Here is a 19,039-nt window from a genome sequence, read left to right on the forward strand (position 1 = left end):
TCTTGGACATTTGTGGGATATTCTTTCCAAGTTGACTCAGCATTCAAATTTCAAAGGGCTGATGTATTGAAAATTGTCTCCGTTCCACAAATAATATTTATCAGGTGACTTGGGGGTGTAAATCTCTTTCCTAGAAGCTATAATCACTGACTTAAATTCAACTTTACATGTTGATTTTCTGTTTCTTAATTTGGAGGTAAATAAAGTGAGTCATGCTGGTACCTGGAATCTTTGGTCTTGCTGCTGCCCATTGGTCATTTCAGAAAAGTCACATGATGAAGATGCCTTTTAAATTAAGATACTGGTAGCACTGCATTCCCTAAGTTTCTCTGGCTTTTTGTTGTGAGCGCCTCTTCTCAGCAAGCTTGCCATCATGATTGAGCCCTTCTTGGGAACCTGGAAGCTGGTCTCCAGTGAAAACTTTGAGGAATACATGAAACAACTGGGTGAGAAATACCATTACGAGATTTGGAAACTGGCAACACGTTTTGTGATGTGGTTAGGTTTGCATACTACAATGAATTTTCCTACAATTCTCTCTTTTGTGATCTTAGGAAATAGTCATGTAAGATTAACAAACTTTATGTATCTGCTTTTGATTTTTTTGCTTACTGGCAATAATGGCCTCTTTTTGGAATACGAGGATCATAGAGACTTCCTTCTAGTCATTATCTGTATATTTAAGTCCATTTATCCTTTTTGAAAATACTTCTTCATCCTAAACCCTGGGTGGAGTTTCTCTCCAGCTTCATCATTTCAACTAATAGCGTTACCTAGCTTCAAATTTACAGATAGTAATAATATCTATAATTAAATTTATCAGCTAAATTTGTTTCAAGGTTTGCTTTAAGTTATGACTTCAAAAATGAAATTTCTGGTTGGTTAATATTCAGTCTTCATACGTATGGAAGGTATTTTTAAAATATTTTGAAATGGAACATTTTTACTCATCGAATGTCTCACCATTGGATATTTCTCAGAAGTATAAACCCTATTCACCTTTAGCTCTATACTCAAGTTGAATAAACATCAATTATAATGGCTCAGGCCTATAACAACTAAACTATTCTCACTAATGCTAAAAGAAGGGTAATTATTTAATATTTGATTAAGTAATTTTTAATATTTAATTCAGAGAAGTCTCCCTTGCAATAATAAACTGTATATAAAGCCAAGAATTTTCTTCTTTAAATTTGGCTGAAATGATCAATGCATAATAAGTCACTGTGTTCATACTGCAACATCTGTCCCGTTTTCATACTCAGTATTAACTTTCTCAGGGAGCTATAAGCAACATGTTTCCCTGTTTGTTCATGGATTCATAGACTCACCTATTTTGAGTTAAAATTTGGGGGCACCTAAGAAACTTTGGTCTAATGGCAAGAGTAGCACTTGTTTTGACCGGGAGCTGGGCTTAGGCAGAGAGTAGCAGCTGAGCACCTACTGTGTGCCGCTGCCATGAGAAGTCCTCGCACTCCATCTCCTAGCACACCCAGGAGGCAAGTACTATAGTCACCCATGTTCCGCTCCTGAGAAATCTGAAGGTTAGAGAAGGGAAACAATATGCCCGAGCTCACAGGTGACAAAGCCCGCGTTGTAACCACCCCACTCTTCTCTCTTCTGTGATCCACAGCTAATACTGCTTCTCTGTGGTCAGGTGTGTCTTGTCAGTTCCACAATTTAAATGTGAAACCGAGTTTGATATTGATACTAGAGGACTCAGCTCTTCTGGCTACCTATTATAGGAATCAAGCTTGACAATGGACAACCCCCAACCTGAACAACAGGACCGGGCTCTAAGCCAAATTGTCTAGTTTGCCTACTTTCTCTTTACGTGGCCAGATCTGAATGTAATCTGAAATAATAGAGGAATAAGAGAGAAATAAGAGAGGAGCTTGGACTTTATTATTTTTTTAAGGAATGTATTTATTTATTTATTGATTGATTTATGTGAGAGAGATCATAAGCAGGGTGGGGGGCGGGCAGAGGGAGAGGGCGAGAATCCCAAGCAGACACCCTGACGTGGGGCTCAATCCCACAACACCAAGATCATGACCTGAGCTGAAATCAGGAGTCAGATGCTTAACCGACTGAGCCACCCAGATGCCCTGGAGCTTGGACTTTATAAGTCATAATCATTCAGAGTAGTTTAGATACTCTGAAAGTTGTATTTCTTGTTTTGCTTTTTTTTTTTAAGTGTGCTAAAATTCTTAGACAATCAGAAAACCTGTGTTTGAATCTCAGCTCTGCTACTTAGCAGACACATCACCTAGAATAAGCCTCTCTACGTCTCTAGGACACTGTGTACTTATCTCTAAAATGAGGATAATAACACCCTCAGCACTGCTGTTGTAACACCCCACAAGGTAAAGCATGAGTTCTGATCCCCTGAAAGGCACCATATAGATACACATTTTAGGTGAAGCACGAGTCTGGAAGATTTTAGATGAGGCCCAATAGCCTCAAAAAGTGAATTTAGTTTTTCGAAATGTCAAGTGTAATTACTAGATATACCTTCTGAATGGGCTTGTTTGGCTCAACCCCCATCACTGTGAGCACTGAAGAAATTATGGCACATTACCCAAAACCTGAATAGATGAAGTATATATTCTCCTTAAATTGCTTTCCAAAATGGTTGTTAGCACTTCCTCAATGTCTTATGAAGCCGTATTGCCTTACAGGGATGAGCACAGCAGCCAGGAACCTGGCAGGGTTAGCGAAGCCCAGAATCAGCATAAGTGTCAATGGGGATGAAGTGAACATCAAAACAGAAAGTTCCTTCAAGAACACTGAGATCTCCTTCAAACTGGGGGAAGAATTTGATGAAACCACAGCAGACAACCGGAAAGTAAAGGTAAGAACTTCCTGATGTTCCACAATCCAGAAAAAACCTAGAAGGTGGTTAAGCATGGTTCATTCATATCCAATTTGATTAATTACCAAGTCAGTTTGGGCTTATTTTGTTAATTACTATTGAACATCTCTAAAGCCAATCTCTTTGCAAATTATTCTGATGGTTAACAGGGCCAAAAAATTTGACATGTTTTCACTTCTTTCTGATCTCTCTTTGTTACTGTATAAAAGAGCATATAGAAGAGAACAATAAGTCACAAAGAGTTTAGGTATTGTTCGTCTGGGGAAGGAGAGCATCATTGAATAATCTCTTGAGACTTCTCTAGTTTGATGATATTAAATGATGACAAGAACGGAGGGGGGATTTGGGGGGAAAAGAATACCAAAATAGCAATGAAAAAGTAGATGGCTGGTCTTCGGTAGCTTAGAGTGTAGTGAATTGCTATTTCTAACTGATTCCTTTATGCATTCATAGAGCATCATAACATTAAACAGTGGGGCGATGATTCACGTCCAAAAATGGCTTGGCAAAGAGACGACAATCAAAAGACAAATTGTAGATGGAAAAATGGTAGTGGTGAGTTTTCAAAAAATTGAATTTTTTAGATACTCCTATTTGATGCATGCCTTTCAAGTTACCCAGTTGTTGTGCATCTTGAATTGAGAGTCTGGGGAAGGAGGGACAGAGCAAGTTTAAACTGTCATCCACCAACTCTAATAGGTCCCTTTTTGCTTTTAGGAGTATGCCATGAATAAAACTGTCAGCACTCGAATTTATGAAAAGGTATGAGGGAAGCGTCTACATCGGTGGAAACTTGTTCACTAACAGGAAGCTGGGACTTGAAGAAGATATGCCTCAGGGCCGGTGATTTAAACAATTGTTCAACATAAATTTGCTCAATAAAATGAAAAAATTAAGAGCAGTTTTGGAGCTGTGTGATAGTGAGGGTTGGGGACAAGCAGATTAATTGGAGAGGTAAGAAGCTACTGCTTATGGTATGATTATAAGAGCACCAAAGTCCCCCGAAGCCTCGGTCCCCCTGACATCCATAGTCCTTGAGTTCCTTCCAGTGGACCTAGTACATTTAGGTTAAGACATTCTGTCAAAGAGTGCTCTGTGGAAATTCCTGTGACTTCCCAGAGGGTATAATACACCGGAGATACAATCACTGGAATCTACTTTGGGCAGCACAGATGCTGAAAACCAACATTGCTGACTTTTGATTTCTGCAGAGGGCGGCTCTGCTTAAAGTCATTGGGATAGATAGAACACAAAATAGAGCCTGACCCTCATATGCTGTGGTTGAATTACTATGGAAAAACGTTTAAAATAATTATTGCCTTACTTATCGATAAGCCCATTTAAAATAATCAGGCTAGGGCATCTGTTACCACTATTTACAGTTTAGTCTTTGCAGAATGACATTATGTTAAATGCCAGTCTTGAATTTCTAAACGCCTTGTAAGAATATAATTGTTAGAGCTACACAAAGTCCCTTAATAATTTCATTAAGGACTGTTGCTAGGAAGTACTCTCAGGGCTTAGAGCAAAACAGAGTAATATAGGTAAAATTAAAGTGTAAAGCCTGAAAACCCGAAGGGAGGAAATAGGGAAAGAGTAAGAATTATGTAAATATCATGTTGTACCTTAAATTTAAAAATAGATAGTAGTTGATCAAAAATAAGTCCTAAGAGTTGTGTTTAATATGTGCTAAAGTAGAATGACCATGTAATTTGTTTTCTAAAATGGAAAGGGGGGGTGCCTGGGTGGCTCAGTCAGTTAAGCATCTGCTTTCGGCTTGGGTAATGATCCCACGGTCCTGGGATCAAGTCCTGCATCCAGCTCCTTGCTCATTGGGGAGCCTGCTTCACCCTCTGCCTGCCACTCCCCCTGTTTGTGCTCTCTCTGACAAATAAATAAACAAAATCTTAAAAAAAAAAAGTGGAAAGGGGCTGTACCAGTAATTACATTTGGACAACAGGTGTAAATGGGGACTGCCCTAGGCCAACTGGGGGGAATGGCCACCTTAGTACCTATGAAATTGAAAGGTAATATACAAAAGCACTGAGTGTGGAGCTGGGGCAAGAACTGAACCAAGGAAAGTAAGGAGGCCAAGAAAAGGAACTAGGATTGTCATATTAAAAGGAGAAGCATGCACCTGAAGTGATGGGCTTGGTGGTAGCCACACTGCTGCTGAATGTGGTCAGTGACAGTCATTCCCACATGACTTGTGCCCGTCCTTCCTTTTTTTTTTTTTTTTAAAGATTTTATTTATTTATTTGACAGAGATAGAGACAGCCAGCGAGAGAGGGAACACAAGCAGGGGGAGTGGGAGAGGAAGAAGCAGGCTCATAGCAGAGGAGCCTGATGTGGGGCTCGAACCCAGAACGCTGGGATCACGCCCTGAGCCGAAGGCAGACGCTTAACCGCTGTGCCACCCAGGCACCCCTGTGCCCGTCCTTCCTAAAGGACCCAAGTGTATACAAAATGTAACCATGCTTGCTCTCCAGAAGTCAGAGACTCTCCATCCTCAAGGTGTCCTTGCACAAAGAGGAACATGGGCCAATGGTTCTTTAATCAGAAGGCAGTCTCTGCCAGGTGGATTCAGGTGATAGCCACTTTAGCAATGCCCCTCAGAGCAGGGGTTGAAGGGTTTCTCGCAGCCATCAGGAAGAAGATATTACTCTGAAAAGCACTAGGCACTTGCTCATTCAAATCTTTGGATTTATAGGATGCCTGGGTGGCTCATAGGTTAAGCATCTGCCTTTGGCTCAGGTCATGATCCCAGGGTCCTGGGATAGAGCCCCAAGTGAGCCCCATGTCCGGCTTCCCACTCAGTGGGAAGTCTGCTTCTCACTCTGCCTTTCCCCCGGCATGCGTGCTCTCTCTCTCACAAATAAAAAAATAAAGTCTTTTAAAAAATAAACCTTTGAATTTATAGAGGCATAATTAAGAAAAGAAAAATATAGTTCTGAATTTTCAAGACCTCTCTTTATGTCGCATCTCAAGGTTCAAAGAGCCTAAATGAAATGAAAGCCTGATGTTGAGTCTTTAGTAGGCTGAATCAAACACACTACTCCTGAGGAAATCATTCATTCAACAAATTCTTACTCTGACAACTGTTCAAAGCCAACTTAGGTGCTGGAACACAGCAGCATGTTAGGCGTGGAGTTCACAACTTTTGATGTTATGAGTAGCCCGGCATCTTGAAACCCTATTGCTTTTACTTTTATTCTCAGTCAACTCATATCAAAATTTCTGTAGGAAAAAAACTCACTGAAGTTTATACTTAGAAACAGAAGGGGCAATGAACCATGAGAGACTGTGGACTCTTGGAAACAAACTGAGGGCTTCAGAGGGGAGGGGGGTCGGGGATTGGGATAGGCCGGTGATGGATAGTAAGGAGGGCACGTATTGCATGGAGCACCGGGTGTTATACGCAAATAATGAATCATGGAACATTGCATCAAAAACTGGGGATGTACTGTATGGTGACTAATATAACAAAATAAAAAGTATAAAAAAAAAGACTCATTTGTCTTTGCTAAGGACTTTCACATGATCAGTCTCCTGGTATATCTGACTTGCCTTCAAAAGTCATTGTCTGCCTATAAGTAAATGATAACACGCCGTATGTGTCAAGTTATACTGTATTTATCATTATCTGTAAGTAAATAATAGCATGTCACATTTGTTAACTTGTGTTGGAAATAATGGAACTTTTCATTATAGTGACTTGAGCAATAAAAAGCCATTATTCACTTTCCAAAGGAGTTTGAAATAAAGGAAGTGAGAGTAGTTTTTATAAGCCACACAGGAAAATATATTGTATTTTTGAATATATTTTTTTTTTAAAGATTTTTTTATTTATTTATTCAACAGAGATAGAGACAGCCAGCGAGAGAGGGAACACAAGCAGGGGGAGTGGGAGAGGAAGAAGCAGGCTCATAGCAGAGGAGCCTGATGTGGGGCTCGATCCCACAACGCCGGGATCACGCCCTGAGCCGAAGGCAGACACTTAACCACTGTGCCACCCAGGCGCCCCGTATTTTTGAATATTTTTAACCTAAATGACTTGGTAGTAAGTCATATTTCAAATCCACACTGAAGTTTGTGGGAATATTAATTATCCAAAGATCATACTAAAATCATGATTAATACTACTACCAAAGAATAATTCACCAGATTTCTTTTTTTGTTACCCAGTACTATTTAGTAAATCATCAACAAAATGATTTGTTTTGAACATTCTTAGTGTATTTAATATTCATACTTTTTGCACAAAAATGCAATAAACATAAAAGTCCATGCTTTTCTTCACTGGCCGTAAAAAGATTACTGACTATTCCAAAGACAGTAACCAAGAATAGATGGAAAATTAAGATGAAATATCAGGAAATAACCTAATCCCAAAATTACAGGTTAAGATTTCTAAATTGAAAGTTTAGGGAAAATACAGTTTGTCCATTTTGAAGTTTGCCATCTAGATCCTGTGTGATTTTTGGAGAGGGATAAGACTGGGGAGGAACCATCTAGATACCACACTGTGCTAGAATGGGTCTTGTCTGTTAGCCCAGAGGCACACGCAGTGAAGTGGAATGAATGGGGTTTGAGAACCAGTCGGAACAGGACTTGAGTCCTGCTTCTGCCGTGGACACCTATGTGAGCGCGCGTGAGCTGCCTAGCCACTGTGGTTTTCTCCTTTGCAAATTGGAGTCAGCTACTTCACAGAGTTGTGTAGATGGAAAATTAGGGTGAGATATAAAAAAATAACCTAACCCCAAAGTCTTAAGATTTCTAAATTGAACATTTAGAGAAAATACAGTTTGTGTGTGTGTGTGTGTGTGCACGCACATGTGTGTAAATAATGTTTTCTCTCAAGGCCTTTATACCATCTCAGTTATTGAAGGCATTCATAAGATATAATCAAGAAATAAAGTAGGAAAAAGTAGGCTACCTATGTCACACACGATCAGAAAATCACTTTAACTTTTGTAAGTTTACATTTGTTCTTTATGAAATAAAGCTAGACCCATGAACACTTCTCACTACGCTTTGCAAGTGAATTATTTTTCAGGGATTCCTTTCTCCCATCAGATGTAAGGGAGCAGATGGCTGAGTCCTAAAAAGTATTTCCTATGGCTCCTTATGCTAATGCCTAGAAAGTACAACCTCTTTAAATCTGCGAATGTCACTTTCTCACTAAGAGGGAAAAAATGCAAATCGAAGAGAAAAAGTGTGGCCAGCTTGGTATATACTATAATGACTAACAAAAGAAATGGAAATGCAGAAATTGTCTTCTATTTCCTCCCCAGTGAATGAGGAGCTTTAATTCTCAGGTGTTCTATTAGGAATAATGATTTGAAATCTTAGACTAGATTTTGAAAAAGAGACCATGTCTGTCCGAGTCTAGTAAAAACAAAGCTAAATGCATTGTTTGGAGGAATCAAAACCCACTTCCCTCTCTTTATTGACATTCAACAAAGGAAAAGCTATTAACCACCTTTGAGCAGAATAAATGTCACAGCAACTGTCACCATAGCAACCAAAAGGTCAAATACCCACTGGTAGCTAAGACATGATTTGCATTAAGAAAGCAACTATGATCTCAGTATTCTTAAACATAGAGAAAAACGCATGAAAGCTGTAATAGGAAGATATCCAGCCTGAAGTGCCATTGTCACCTTCTGTCAAACAGCTTCCTGGGTGGGGGGGCACCAGATGCCTCAGTGGCTGCGTTCTGAAGGTAAATCAGATCATCAGTCTCATAGCATCTGGTGTCTAAACAATTCCATAAGGGATCTTTCTACAAAAGAATGGTTCATTGGCTCTTTAATGGTATCCTCACTACCTCCATCTACAAATGATAGAGAATAGTGATTGGGAAAAAAAAAAGAAAATAACAATTGGATATTCTAATAAGTCTCTGAATGTTTGCTTAATGTCTATCTTCCTAACTAGAATATAAGGCCCATATGGGCAGGAACTGTTGCTGCTTTACTCACCGTGTTCCCTCCTGTGCTAGCTAAGTTCAGTAAATTTGCGTGGAGTAATTGTCTGCCTGCGTGCAGGTGAGAATATGTACAATGAATCTTGGAATTACCTTACATATGCACTTCCCTAGTGGTATACCATGCTCATGTCATCCTGAACATGGAAAGAATCACCTGCTTTTACCACTGACTGAAAGAGTGACCAAATGAAGGAATGGGTGCTGTCATTAAGTTTCACGCTTAGAGATGACCCCCAGCCAATGCCTTTCCCGTGCTTCCACTGGGCATGAAAAAGGAAAGAAAGAAAAGGCAGGGGAAGGAGAACAGAGAAAGGAAGTTTAGGAGAATAATATTACTGATCACAGCACTAATTTTAGATGCTTTCATAATACTTATTATAGGAGTTAATGCAAACAATAACCCCCATAAGTAGAAAACTTTATATTTTCTTCATTCGGTCAGTCAACAAATATTTATTGACTGTGTCCATGCATGGTGTTATGGACTTGGGATACTACACGAGGAAAGTCACATGTTGTCCCCACTTCTATGGAATTTAGACTTCAGTGGGCAATATACATATTAATCAAATGATATCCAAATTTAATAAAAATTGCTATTGCTGTAACTGCTCAATGATGTTATACTAGAGAAAGGTTAAGAAAGATGATTGAGTTGAAATCTAAAGGATGTCAACCCAAGGGTAGGAAAGTATGATTGAGCTGAGGTTTAAGGATTAACCATATGGAAATGGTTAGACATTCCAAGAAAGGAGAAGAGCATGTGCAAAGACCCTCATAGAAGCATGTTGGAAATTAGTATTTTCTTTTTTATACTCTGTAAGATTTTGTGTAAGATTGGTGCTATTTTTTCTGTAAACACTTGTAATAATTCATTGGTGAAGCTTATGGGCCTGGAGTATCTTTGTGAGACAAATTTTAATTATAGATTCAATAATAATTTGGGAGTATTCACATTTTTACTTCTTATATTATTTTTGGTAAATTGTGTTTTCTAAGGAATTTATAAAATTGCTTTTAAATCTTAAAATTTATTGGCATGAAGTAGTTCATATTATTTTCTTAATCTTTTTAATTACTTTAAGTTGTATAACTATAATTTTCAATAACTAGGATATACTGATACATTCTTTTTCATTCCTGCAATCCATAACCTTTGCCTTCTTTTTAAGTCTATCTTGCTAAAAGTTTGCCAATTTTATCAGTCTTTTTCTTTTTAGAAGATTTTATTTATGTGTTTGTTGGGAGAGAGGGAGAGAGAGCATGTTGAAGCGTGCGAGCAGGCTGGGGGACAGAGGGAGAGAGGATCCCAAGGGGACGCACAGCAGAGCATGGAGCCCAATGTGGAGCTCGATCTCATGACCCTGAGATCATGACCTCAGCTGAAACCAACAGTTGGGTGCTTAACTGACTGAGCCACCCAGGTGACCCTCAATTTTATCAGTCTTTAAAAAAAACTATTGGTTTTGATGATATTTTCTATAACATGCTTGTTTTTATTTTATTAATATCTGCTCTGTCAATCATCTAGTTCTATGGACTCCTGTTTCTTTTGCTTTTTGAGCATATATTCTTATCTCTTTGCTCTATTTACTTATTTATCTAAGATTTTATTTATTTATTTTAGAGAGAGAGAGCATGCTTGAACAGGGGGAGAATCAGAGGGAGAGGGAGAGGGAGATAATCTCCAGCAGACTTCGTGCTGATCACAGAGCCCCATGTGGGGCTCAATCCCCCAGGACCCCTAGATCATGACCTGAGCCAAAACCAAGAGTCTGATGCTTAACCAGCTGAGCCACTCAGGTGCCCATCTTTTATTTTGCATTAATAATGTACATGAAAAGTTGTGGAAATAATTTAGACTTACGGTGACATTACCTTCTTTCGGAGAGAGTTTATTTCTGACTGGTAGCTAGTTCACTGGCTATCCAGATCACACTGAACTAATTTTAAGAATTGAATTGATATAAGCACGGGCCTACTTAATTCACTTTTTTCCCTATGCTGCAACCTTTCAAAGTCCCAAACCAAAGCATGATGATTAACCAGGACTCTCTCTCATTGTTCCCCTAACCTTGTAACACGGTCATAAACGTTCCTCCGATTTCTGCCTCTCATCTGCCTTTTGCAGATTTCATCAATCCCTAGAGGGGCAGCAGCCCCAAATATTGAGACTGTTTTATGGCCTCGCGTTTTTCACCCAAATCCTAGACCCTTAATTTTTCCCTGCTTTTTTATCTCTTGGATACCTTGTAGAATTTAAAAAAAAAAAAAAAAAAAAGGCATCCGTTTTTTCTAAGATGTCATAGTTGGAAAGTTAACTTCCTCATCTATCATTAGGAAATGAAAATTCTAAAGTCCATGTTTGTTTATTCAATAATTTTTTTAAATGACCATTTTATTTACAGTGACACATTATTTGGTGTGATTTTCATGCCAAGTATGATCACAGTATTTCTATTTTATAAATATAATAATTTTAATATAGAAAGTAAGTTCCAAAAGGGCATGGAATTTTGTTCAATGATGTTTAACCTTGAACAGTGCCTAGCACTTAGTAGGCTCTCAATATTTTTGCGATTAAATGAGAGGAATGGAGACAGATCTTTGGCACTCCAGAGCGTGATCATGAATTCTTGGTTCATTTACTACAGGACGGCTGGTTATCACTTTTCCAGATATATAACTGGATGCATCTTGAAGACAATTATATGAGGAAATTATATTTACATGATATATTATAAAGAGCAATCTTTATTTTGTTTGGACTTCTGGGTGTTCTTTTCGGTGTATGATGCAAGTAGCTCCTCTTATCATGAGAAATTACATAGGCAATAAATCCAAGGAAGGTGAATCCATACTGTAAACAGACTATTGTATACCCATTTTACAAATATTTAGTTCAAGCCTAAATATATGTGTATAGTTATAATATGGTTCTGGTGTTCATTATCCATTCTTTTTCAGATGTTGATGACTTTCTTAGCTAGGATTGACTTAATGTCTTGAGCCTGGTTTAGTCTGGATCTTTGCTCACTGCTTTGATCTGTGCCTTTGACATGAGCCTCAGAATTTTATCTTTGTCTGAATACAGCTGGTTCATTCCAGCAGTCAGGTACATTGCTGATAAGCTAAAATAGAAAATTCTTTTCTTTGTTTAAAATTGCTTCAAAGTTATAAGCCCTGCCAATACATAGGTCAATGTTTATATTTTAACTCCACAGCTGTGCCTGTGTGCAATACAGGGACAGCTGAAAATTCATACAGCTCTCCTAGATCAGTCCCTCTGAACACAAGGGCTCAGCTCAAGTGGGCTGGTCTGAGAGTCCTTCACAGATTTAGGCAGAACACCTAAATGTTGAATGCTACACTTCTCAATAAAGCAGGGTCACAAAAAATTTTTTTAAGGACACAAGTGATAACATCATTCATTTTTATTAAGTATTTAGGATAAGAAAATAACGCATTCTAACAATATAAGGGGCTCAGCCAGTAAAGCAACCAACTCAGTTTTGGCTCAAGTCATGATCTTCACAGTGGTGGGACTGAGCCCCAGGTCGGGCTCTGCACTCAACGTGGAGTTTGCTTCAGATTCTCTCTCTCTCTCCTTCCCACTTTCTCTCTCTCTCTTTCTCTCAAATAAATAAATAAAATCTTTAAAAAAAATAACACATTCTCTAATCAAAAGCCCTTTCTTTTTCATAGCTGTTTCTTCTATTCTAGTACAATGTCCTTCCTCCAGTTATATTCTCTTGGGTCTAGGACTGGGTTAGCAGGTTAGCTGAGGAATTTTTCAAGTCACTGTTTCATTCCTACTTTGAGTTATCCATGCACGAGTAATGTAAGGTGAGACTCAGACTCATGGTACAAGATTCCATATTTTGACCCAACTTGGACCCTAACAACAAAAATGAAATCGTTATGGCTCAGCTATGACGTTGGTAACTGAAGCCCAGGAGGCCAGCAATTCTACCTGTTATGAGCAAACTGATCATGGGAAAATATCCCATCGTCGCGAAGAGTGCCAACCTGTGTACAAATACTTACAACCTAGTAATATCAGTTGTCTCACAGTCAGGATTGATGCCAATACATAAACCCACTAGGAAAAGTTATGGCGGCAAGAAGGTATTCCCAAGAGCAACACTTATATTTGAGGTGGTTTTATATCTGCTCCCCCTGGTCAAAGACTAGGGCTCTGATGTACCATAGTAGCTTGGATGCCTTATCTCTTGAATTTCACCTCTCTTGATTTTGGAGTAGAAATGAATATCTCTGTTTAGTCACATGATGATGTCAGTATCATCTGACCTTTGGCCAAGGCCTCTGTGCATATGTGATATAAAGGGAGCAGTGTAAGATAATGGCCCGAGTCCGGGCTGGAGAACAATGCCAGGTTCAAACCTTGCCTCTCCTCATTCAAGTTTTGGGAGCAAGTTACCTAACCTTCTCATTGGTAAAATGGATGTAATAATAGTACTTAACTCTTGGAGGTGTTGAGAGAATTAAATGAAATAATTCATAATAAGCACTTAGCATTGGTGACTGGCTCGTAAGGAGCTCTCAGTATACATTAGTATTATTTATATAGAAAATCCTTCTCTTTATAAAACCAAAGATTTATTTCAAAGGGTTTAAACTCAAGGTTGTTGTATTAACTAAGAACCTGCTTAATTTGAACTTAAGTTTGCTTTTCTTTAGATGAAAATCTTTGCTGTGGCCAAAGATCGTGTTTTAGCACGACTTCTTAGCCATCCCATGAATACAATGTCTGTGCTCTGCTGTAATAGACTGACCGTATTGTCTGCCTACTCTGCCTGCCTGGGATATGTGAACTATGCCAAGCCTCCCTTACCTATGAATACTTCCTCACACTGCTTCCCTGCATTTCTCTCCCACAACATATTTGAGGCGGTTATCACAATACTCATGGACATTTTCCTCTCTTTCTTCTCTTTTCAATAAGAATTCTTAATTGTGCAGACTCAGGATTGAGAGTGACCAAGATGCCTAAACACACACACACACACACACACACACACACACACACACACACACTCATTCATGCTCATATAATTTAGTCTGGTATAGGAGTCAATTCACGGAGTCTTTTCCAAAGCATTAAAGACTAAGCACTTCTTAAAAATGTAAGATTGACCAAAAATTTTTTTGAAGGTTCAAATAGTACTGTCATTGATCTTTATAAAAATTTTTGGAGACTAAAGGAAACATTATGTGGGGCTTTCTTTTGTCCTAAGGGATGATTCATTGCCCAGTCCTGACACTGCTTTTCCCCATTGGGTCTCTGTGAGAGTCACATGCTTTGGACATCTTTGAAAAGAATCTTCTGAGGCCTCAGCATCTCATTTGAGTCTCCTGAACCTCATCTAGAATTGTGTTGAATTCTCATCCATCACAATGAGCAACAAATTCTTGGGCACCTGGAAACTTGTCTCCAGTGAGAACTTCGATGATTACATGAAAGCTCTGGGTAAGAAATGTTCCCTGTTGCTCTGGCTGAGAAGATCCTTTTTGAGAAAGCTGCCTGCCTACTTCCTTTTAACTCTTTTTCTAGGACTCTGCGGAATTTTGCACAGGCTGAAGTACAATCCTTTTCGCAATTAATCTTCTGTTGTGTCATTCCAATAATTTATTGCACTTCATTTGTGGAAATTTTTATAGATTTTAACCTAAGAGCTGCTTAATTGCGTAGAACTCACACTGATTTCAAAGGTGGTTTCGTATCAGCAGGGCTTTGCTTTTAAAGGAAAGAAATCTTAGAGGCTTAGTCAACCCATCCTCTGGCTTTCCTGAAGGTTTGTCTTATAACAGCTGAAGTGCTCATAAAATAAGGAGCTGAATATACTAAAGTTAATAGAAAAGCTCAATTTAAAATGTTGGTGGTTAGCTAAACCAGAAGTTTATACTAATTTCTGATGTCAGGCTAATATCAGACTTTCCTGGAGTTGGAGCAATGGATGAAAATGAAAAATCCAGTCATTAGTTTTATCAACTTTATTTTATACTGTTCCTAGAGAATGTTCCATGATATGAGCACAACAGGTATGAAGTATTTTTGGAAATTTCCAGAATATAAATATAAGGGAAAGTGATGCCAATGACCCAGGTTGCTATGCTTGACAAAGGGCCTGTATCTTTACTTACCCATTCAGAAAGCTTATGAGAAGAGTTGTATTTTTTGGTAAAATGAGCAAAACATCACATCGCCTAGAAAACTATGAGACCTTACGGGGCCAGATCCATACTATGAGGTTGGTGAGATTTATGGACTTGACCTTACAGCTGAAGAAGAAGCAAAATACAAGAGCCTCAATGAAGGACTCCCTAATTCTGTCATTTTCAAATTTAGAATGCAAATTTGGTATGGTGTAGATTATCAGACTCTACTGCAGAGATTATATATAATATATATATATATATATTCATATGTTTATATGAAACTAGTTTATATGAAAATAGTTTTTCCTTCATTTATTTCTCTCATTTGACATTTCTCCTTTTCCACGTATTTCTATAGTCTTAGTACTAATAGTAATAAAGCTTGAGAGTCTAATTTTGTTTTGTTTTTCAGATGAAGAAAATTTTTAAAAATTATTTATAATTACGTGTAATGGTACAGATCTGGAAAGGAGACGGATAGATTTTTCCTACCAGTTAAACTTAGGGGCCACAACAAAATTGCAGAAATGAGATTCTATTAAGGATGTGGGGAGACTTCTTTTCTATATCCATAATATAATACTGAGAAAAAAATCATAGAACAGTGTGTATCTGTCATAGTTACATTTTAAAAATACCTATAATATTAATATGTAAAAACTAAAGTGCCTGGAATGCTGCATACAGAACACTGGTGATTTTCAAAGACTGTGGGATTAGATGTGGTAAAAGGGGATGACTTGCACAATTTAGGCTAAACATGTTTATCTTTAAAATCTGCAGACATTACTCTTGTAATAATAAAACCTGAAATATTCAAGTTGATGGACATGTATTTCCATTAAGTGGTGAAACGTGGGAGGAGGTCCTCAATAGTTAGTGATACTACCTGCCGTCTCCACACCCGAGGCACAACTGAGCATAGAAAGTGGCCACGCATAGTCTCTCTAGGTCCATCTCTTTGTCAACATAATTCTAACATTATCTTGATTTTCAGGTGTGGGGTTAGCCACCAGAAAACTGGGAAATTTGGCCAAGCCCCGTGTGATCATCAGCAAGAAAGGGGATATTATAACTATAAGAACTGAAAGTACGTTTAAAAATACAGAGATCTCCTTTAAGTTAGGTCAGGAATTTGAAGAAACCACAGCTGACAACAGGAAAACAAAGGTAAATTTTAATGTTCCTCTTCAAAGTTGGCTCATTCTCCGGCTTGAGAGGATTATTTCTGTTGGTGTTCAAAAGGGTCGACTACCCCATTCTATTGAAAACTGGGGCACCTGGGTGGCTCTATCAGTTAAGCATCTGCCTTGGGCTCAGTTCATGATCCCAGGGTCCTGGCCCATCCACTGGGCTCCCTGCTCAGTGGGGAGCCTGCTTCTCCCTCTGCCTGCTGTTCCCCCTGCTTGTGCACTCTCCCTTTCTCTCTCTCTCTCTCTCTGTCAAATAAATAAAATCTTAAAAAAAAAAAAAAGAAAAAGAAAAAGAAAGAAAATGAATGTGTCTTGGGGGCACCTCGCTTGATCTCAGGGTTGTGAGTTCAAGCCCCATGTTGGGTGTGGAGCCTACTTTAAAAAAAATTAAATTAAATAAAAATTAAATTAAATTAAATAGAAAATGAATATGCTTCATGAGACATCTATTATGAAAACAGTTCAATACCAAATGAAATACTACTTTAATCAACTGAAGTCCAAGCAACTTGATTATGTGAACTTGTCTTTGCAGAGCATTGTAACCTTGTCAAGAGGCTCATTGAATCAAGTGCAGAAATGGGATGGCAAAGAGACGACAATAAAAAGAAAGTTGGTGGATGGGAAAATGGTAGTGGTAAGAGTATTTTCACTTCTAAATCCAAAAATAATAGTATTTAAATAGAGAAATTAGTTATATTATTTTCAAAATAGTTTTTTTTCTTTGCAATGCCAATGGATAAGAATGGCTAAGAATAAAGTCAGAGCTAATGGTTAGATGATAATCCAACCATGAAGACTCATCTACGGTACTTCAAGTATAGGTCCAAGGTCTTAGAAATAACAAAGCCCATTTGTTATTTTAGAAATAACAACACCTACCGATGTTCCAGAGGGGAAGAAAGGGATAAAGAAAGGGGGGGTAATCAGAAGGGGGAATGAACCATGAGAGACTATGGACTCTGAGAAACAAACTGAGGGCTTCAGAGGTGAGGGAGGGTGGGTGAATGGGACAGGCTGGTGATGGGTAGTAAGGAGGGCACGTATTGCATGGTGCACTGGGTGTTATACACAACTAATGAATCATCGAACTTTACATCAGAAACCAGGGATGTACTGTATGGTGACTAACATAATATAATACAACAACATTAAAAAAAAAGAAAGAAATAACAACACCTAAAAATAACAGTAAAGTCAAAGGAAGTATGGATAAATCTCCCCTTTGTACTCACAGAGAGAAAAGCAAGTCTAAGTTTTAAAGGCAAAACAATCCCTGCCGGACGGCTCAATTATAGAATATTTGTAGATATCTAAGTGTTTTGCTTTCAAGAATCCAAAGTAACTTGGACTACGCCATGTAAATAATTTCTGCTCAGCTCATAGGAGACCGTTTAGTCTGCAGATAAAGAGCGATGATCAGGGTTACGTGGGGTGACGTCTAACGATTTTTTTGAAGTTTTAGCTTCTGTGCTTACTAATAAATACATTGACTATGGATTCAGGTAATTTTAAATGTTTTTTCCCTTTAGTTTAGAGGTTCTTATCCCTAGCTACCAAACAGATTTACACGGGGAGTTAATACCAACATGGGGCCCCCAACACAGATTAATGAAATGCAAACTTCTTGGGGGAGAAGGAGCCATCAGTATTTTCAAATGTTCCTCAGATGATGCAAATATGCATATAGTTTCAAGATCCATTTTTAGATTTAACTGCACGCAAATTATGCATAAAAACTTGCCACTTTAAGAAAATTCTTCCACGGTAACATAGATTGACTTCAAAACTGTTTCTCCTGTTTCAATGGCCATAATTCCGAATTGCCAGACACCGACACACTGATGTTTTACTCCTAAATTTAATCTTATGAGCTTGTTTTTATTTTCTGTTGCTATGTGCAAATTTGCTATTCCCTAGTTTGAGTTTTAGGGACTCAATGATTCTCTCTCTTTTCTTAAGGAATGTAAAATGAAGGGCGTGGTCTGCACCAGAATTTATGAGAAGGTCTGAGAAAATCTCTTCCTCACTGAAGTGATATTTGATCATTTGATGTTGGAAATCAACGGTTTTCATTGGCAAGGCCCCACTACTCTGCAATTTGTTTGTTTTTGCTTTTGTCTTAATAGATCAGATAAGTAAAGGCCTAAACTGAGGTTTAATCTAAAATTCATTGTTGTTTCAACATTTTCAATGTGCATGCATTTCCTTACTATATTAAAGTATGTATAGCGGCCAGACCTTAGTAGTTGATAATGTCATTTAGTTATCTGTGAAATTCTAACCTATGTTGTATTTTGTATGTGTATCAAAATGACAGTAAAGCAAGTAATGGCTAGTAAAAGGAACTAAATGTATTGATCCGAGTAGCAGCATGGTAGGGAGGAGGGTCAGAAGTGAGACAAACTACAAGAAGGAGCTATTTTAAATCAGAGTTCTATTTCAGCTAAAAGGGCAGCTTCTACCCCAGCCAATTTTTTTAAATTGACGGGTAATTTATGGACAGTGACATGCACAGATATCAAGGGTAGAGTTCAATCCATTGTGACAAATGCACGCACCCATATAACTCACATCCTGATCAAGATAATGGTACATTTCCTTTATCCCAGAAAGTTTGCTCATGCCTCTTCCCAGTGTCCTGCCCTGTCCCACCTCCACCAGAAGCAAGTAGTCATTTGTTTTCTATCATTTGGGTTTTACATTACAATTCTCTTTAACATGTGGGTTTTTATGCAAAGAAATGTTATTTTAATTCAAAAAAGTATACATTTTTAAAATGAAAAGGCAACCAGGAAA

At 38.2% G+C, this 19,039-nt stretch overlaps 2 protein-coding genes across 2 annotated transcripts; both read left to right on the top strand.

Moving 5' to 3' along the window:
* The first annotated feature begins 373 nt into the window (after positions 1–373).
* On the top strand, positions 374–3,643 carry LOC123797693 (fatty acid-binding protein 9-like). Its single transcript, XM_045805642.1, has 4 exons — positions 374–446; positions 2,682–2,854; positions 3,329–3,430; positions 3,593–3,643. The coding sequence occupies exons 1-4, from the start codon at positions 374–376 to the stop codon at positions 3,641–3,643; spliced, it is 399 nt and encodes a 132-aa protein (XP_045661598.1).
* Positions 3,644–14,220: 10,577 nt separating this feature from the next.
* LOC123797932 (myelin P2 protein) lies at positions 14,221–18,478 on the top strand. Its single transcript, XM_045806063.2, has 4 exons — positions 14,221–14,358; positions 16,045–16,217; positions 16,776–16,877; positions 18,203–18,478. The coding sequence occupies exons 1-4, from the start codon at positions 14,286–14,288 to the stop codon at positions 18,251–18,253; spliced, it is 399 nt and encodes a 132-aa protein (XP_045662019.1). The 5' UTR covers positions 14,221–14,285; the 3' UTR covers positions 18,254–18,478.
* The last annotated feature ends 561 nt before the right edge of the window (positions 18,479–19,039 follow it).

This window comes from Ursus americanus, chromosome 9 (assembly GCF_024610735.1).
Source record: "Ursus americanus isolate L20-20 chromosome 9, mUrsAme1.1.p, whole genome shotgun sequence".
Classification (NCBI taxonomy): Eukaryota; Metazoa; Chordata; class Mammalia; order Carnivora; family Ursidae; genus Ursus; species Ursus americanus.

What these genes read in the sequence shown, in the direction of transcription:
- LOC123797693 (XM_045805642.1), top strand. Translation starts at nt 374, where the DNA reads ATGATTGAGCCCTTCTTGGGAACCTGGAAGCTGGTCTCCAGTGAAAAC. An exon ending in GGAATACATGAAACAACTGG is followed by an intron (nt 447 to 2,681) that starts GTGAGAAATACC and finishes ATTGCCTTACAG; the next exon opens with GGATGAGCACAGCAGCCAGG. An exon ending in CAGACAACCGGAAAGTAAAG is followed by an intron (nt 2,855 to 3,328) that starts GTAAGAACTTCC and finishes ATGCATTCATAG; the next exon opens with AGCATCATAACATTAAACAG.
- LOC123797932 (XM_045806063.2), top strand. Translation starts at nt 14,286, where the DNA reads ATGAGCAACAAATTCTTGGGCACCTGGAAACTTGTCTCCAGTGAGAAC. An exon ending in CTGACAACAGGAAAACAAAG is followed by an intron (nt 16,218 to 16,775) that starts GTAAATTTTAAT and finishes TTGTCTTTGCAG; the next exon opens with AGCATTGTAACCTTGTCAAG. An exon ending in TGGATGGGAAAATGGTAGTG is followed by an intron (nt 16,878 to 18,202) that starts GTAAGAGTATTT and finishes TCTTTTCTTAAG; the next exon opens with GAATGTAAAATGAAGGGCGT.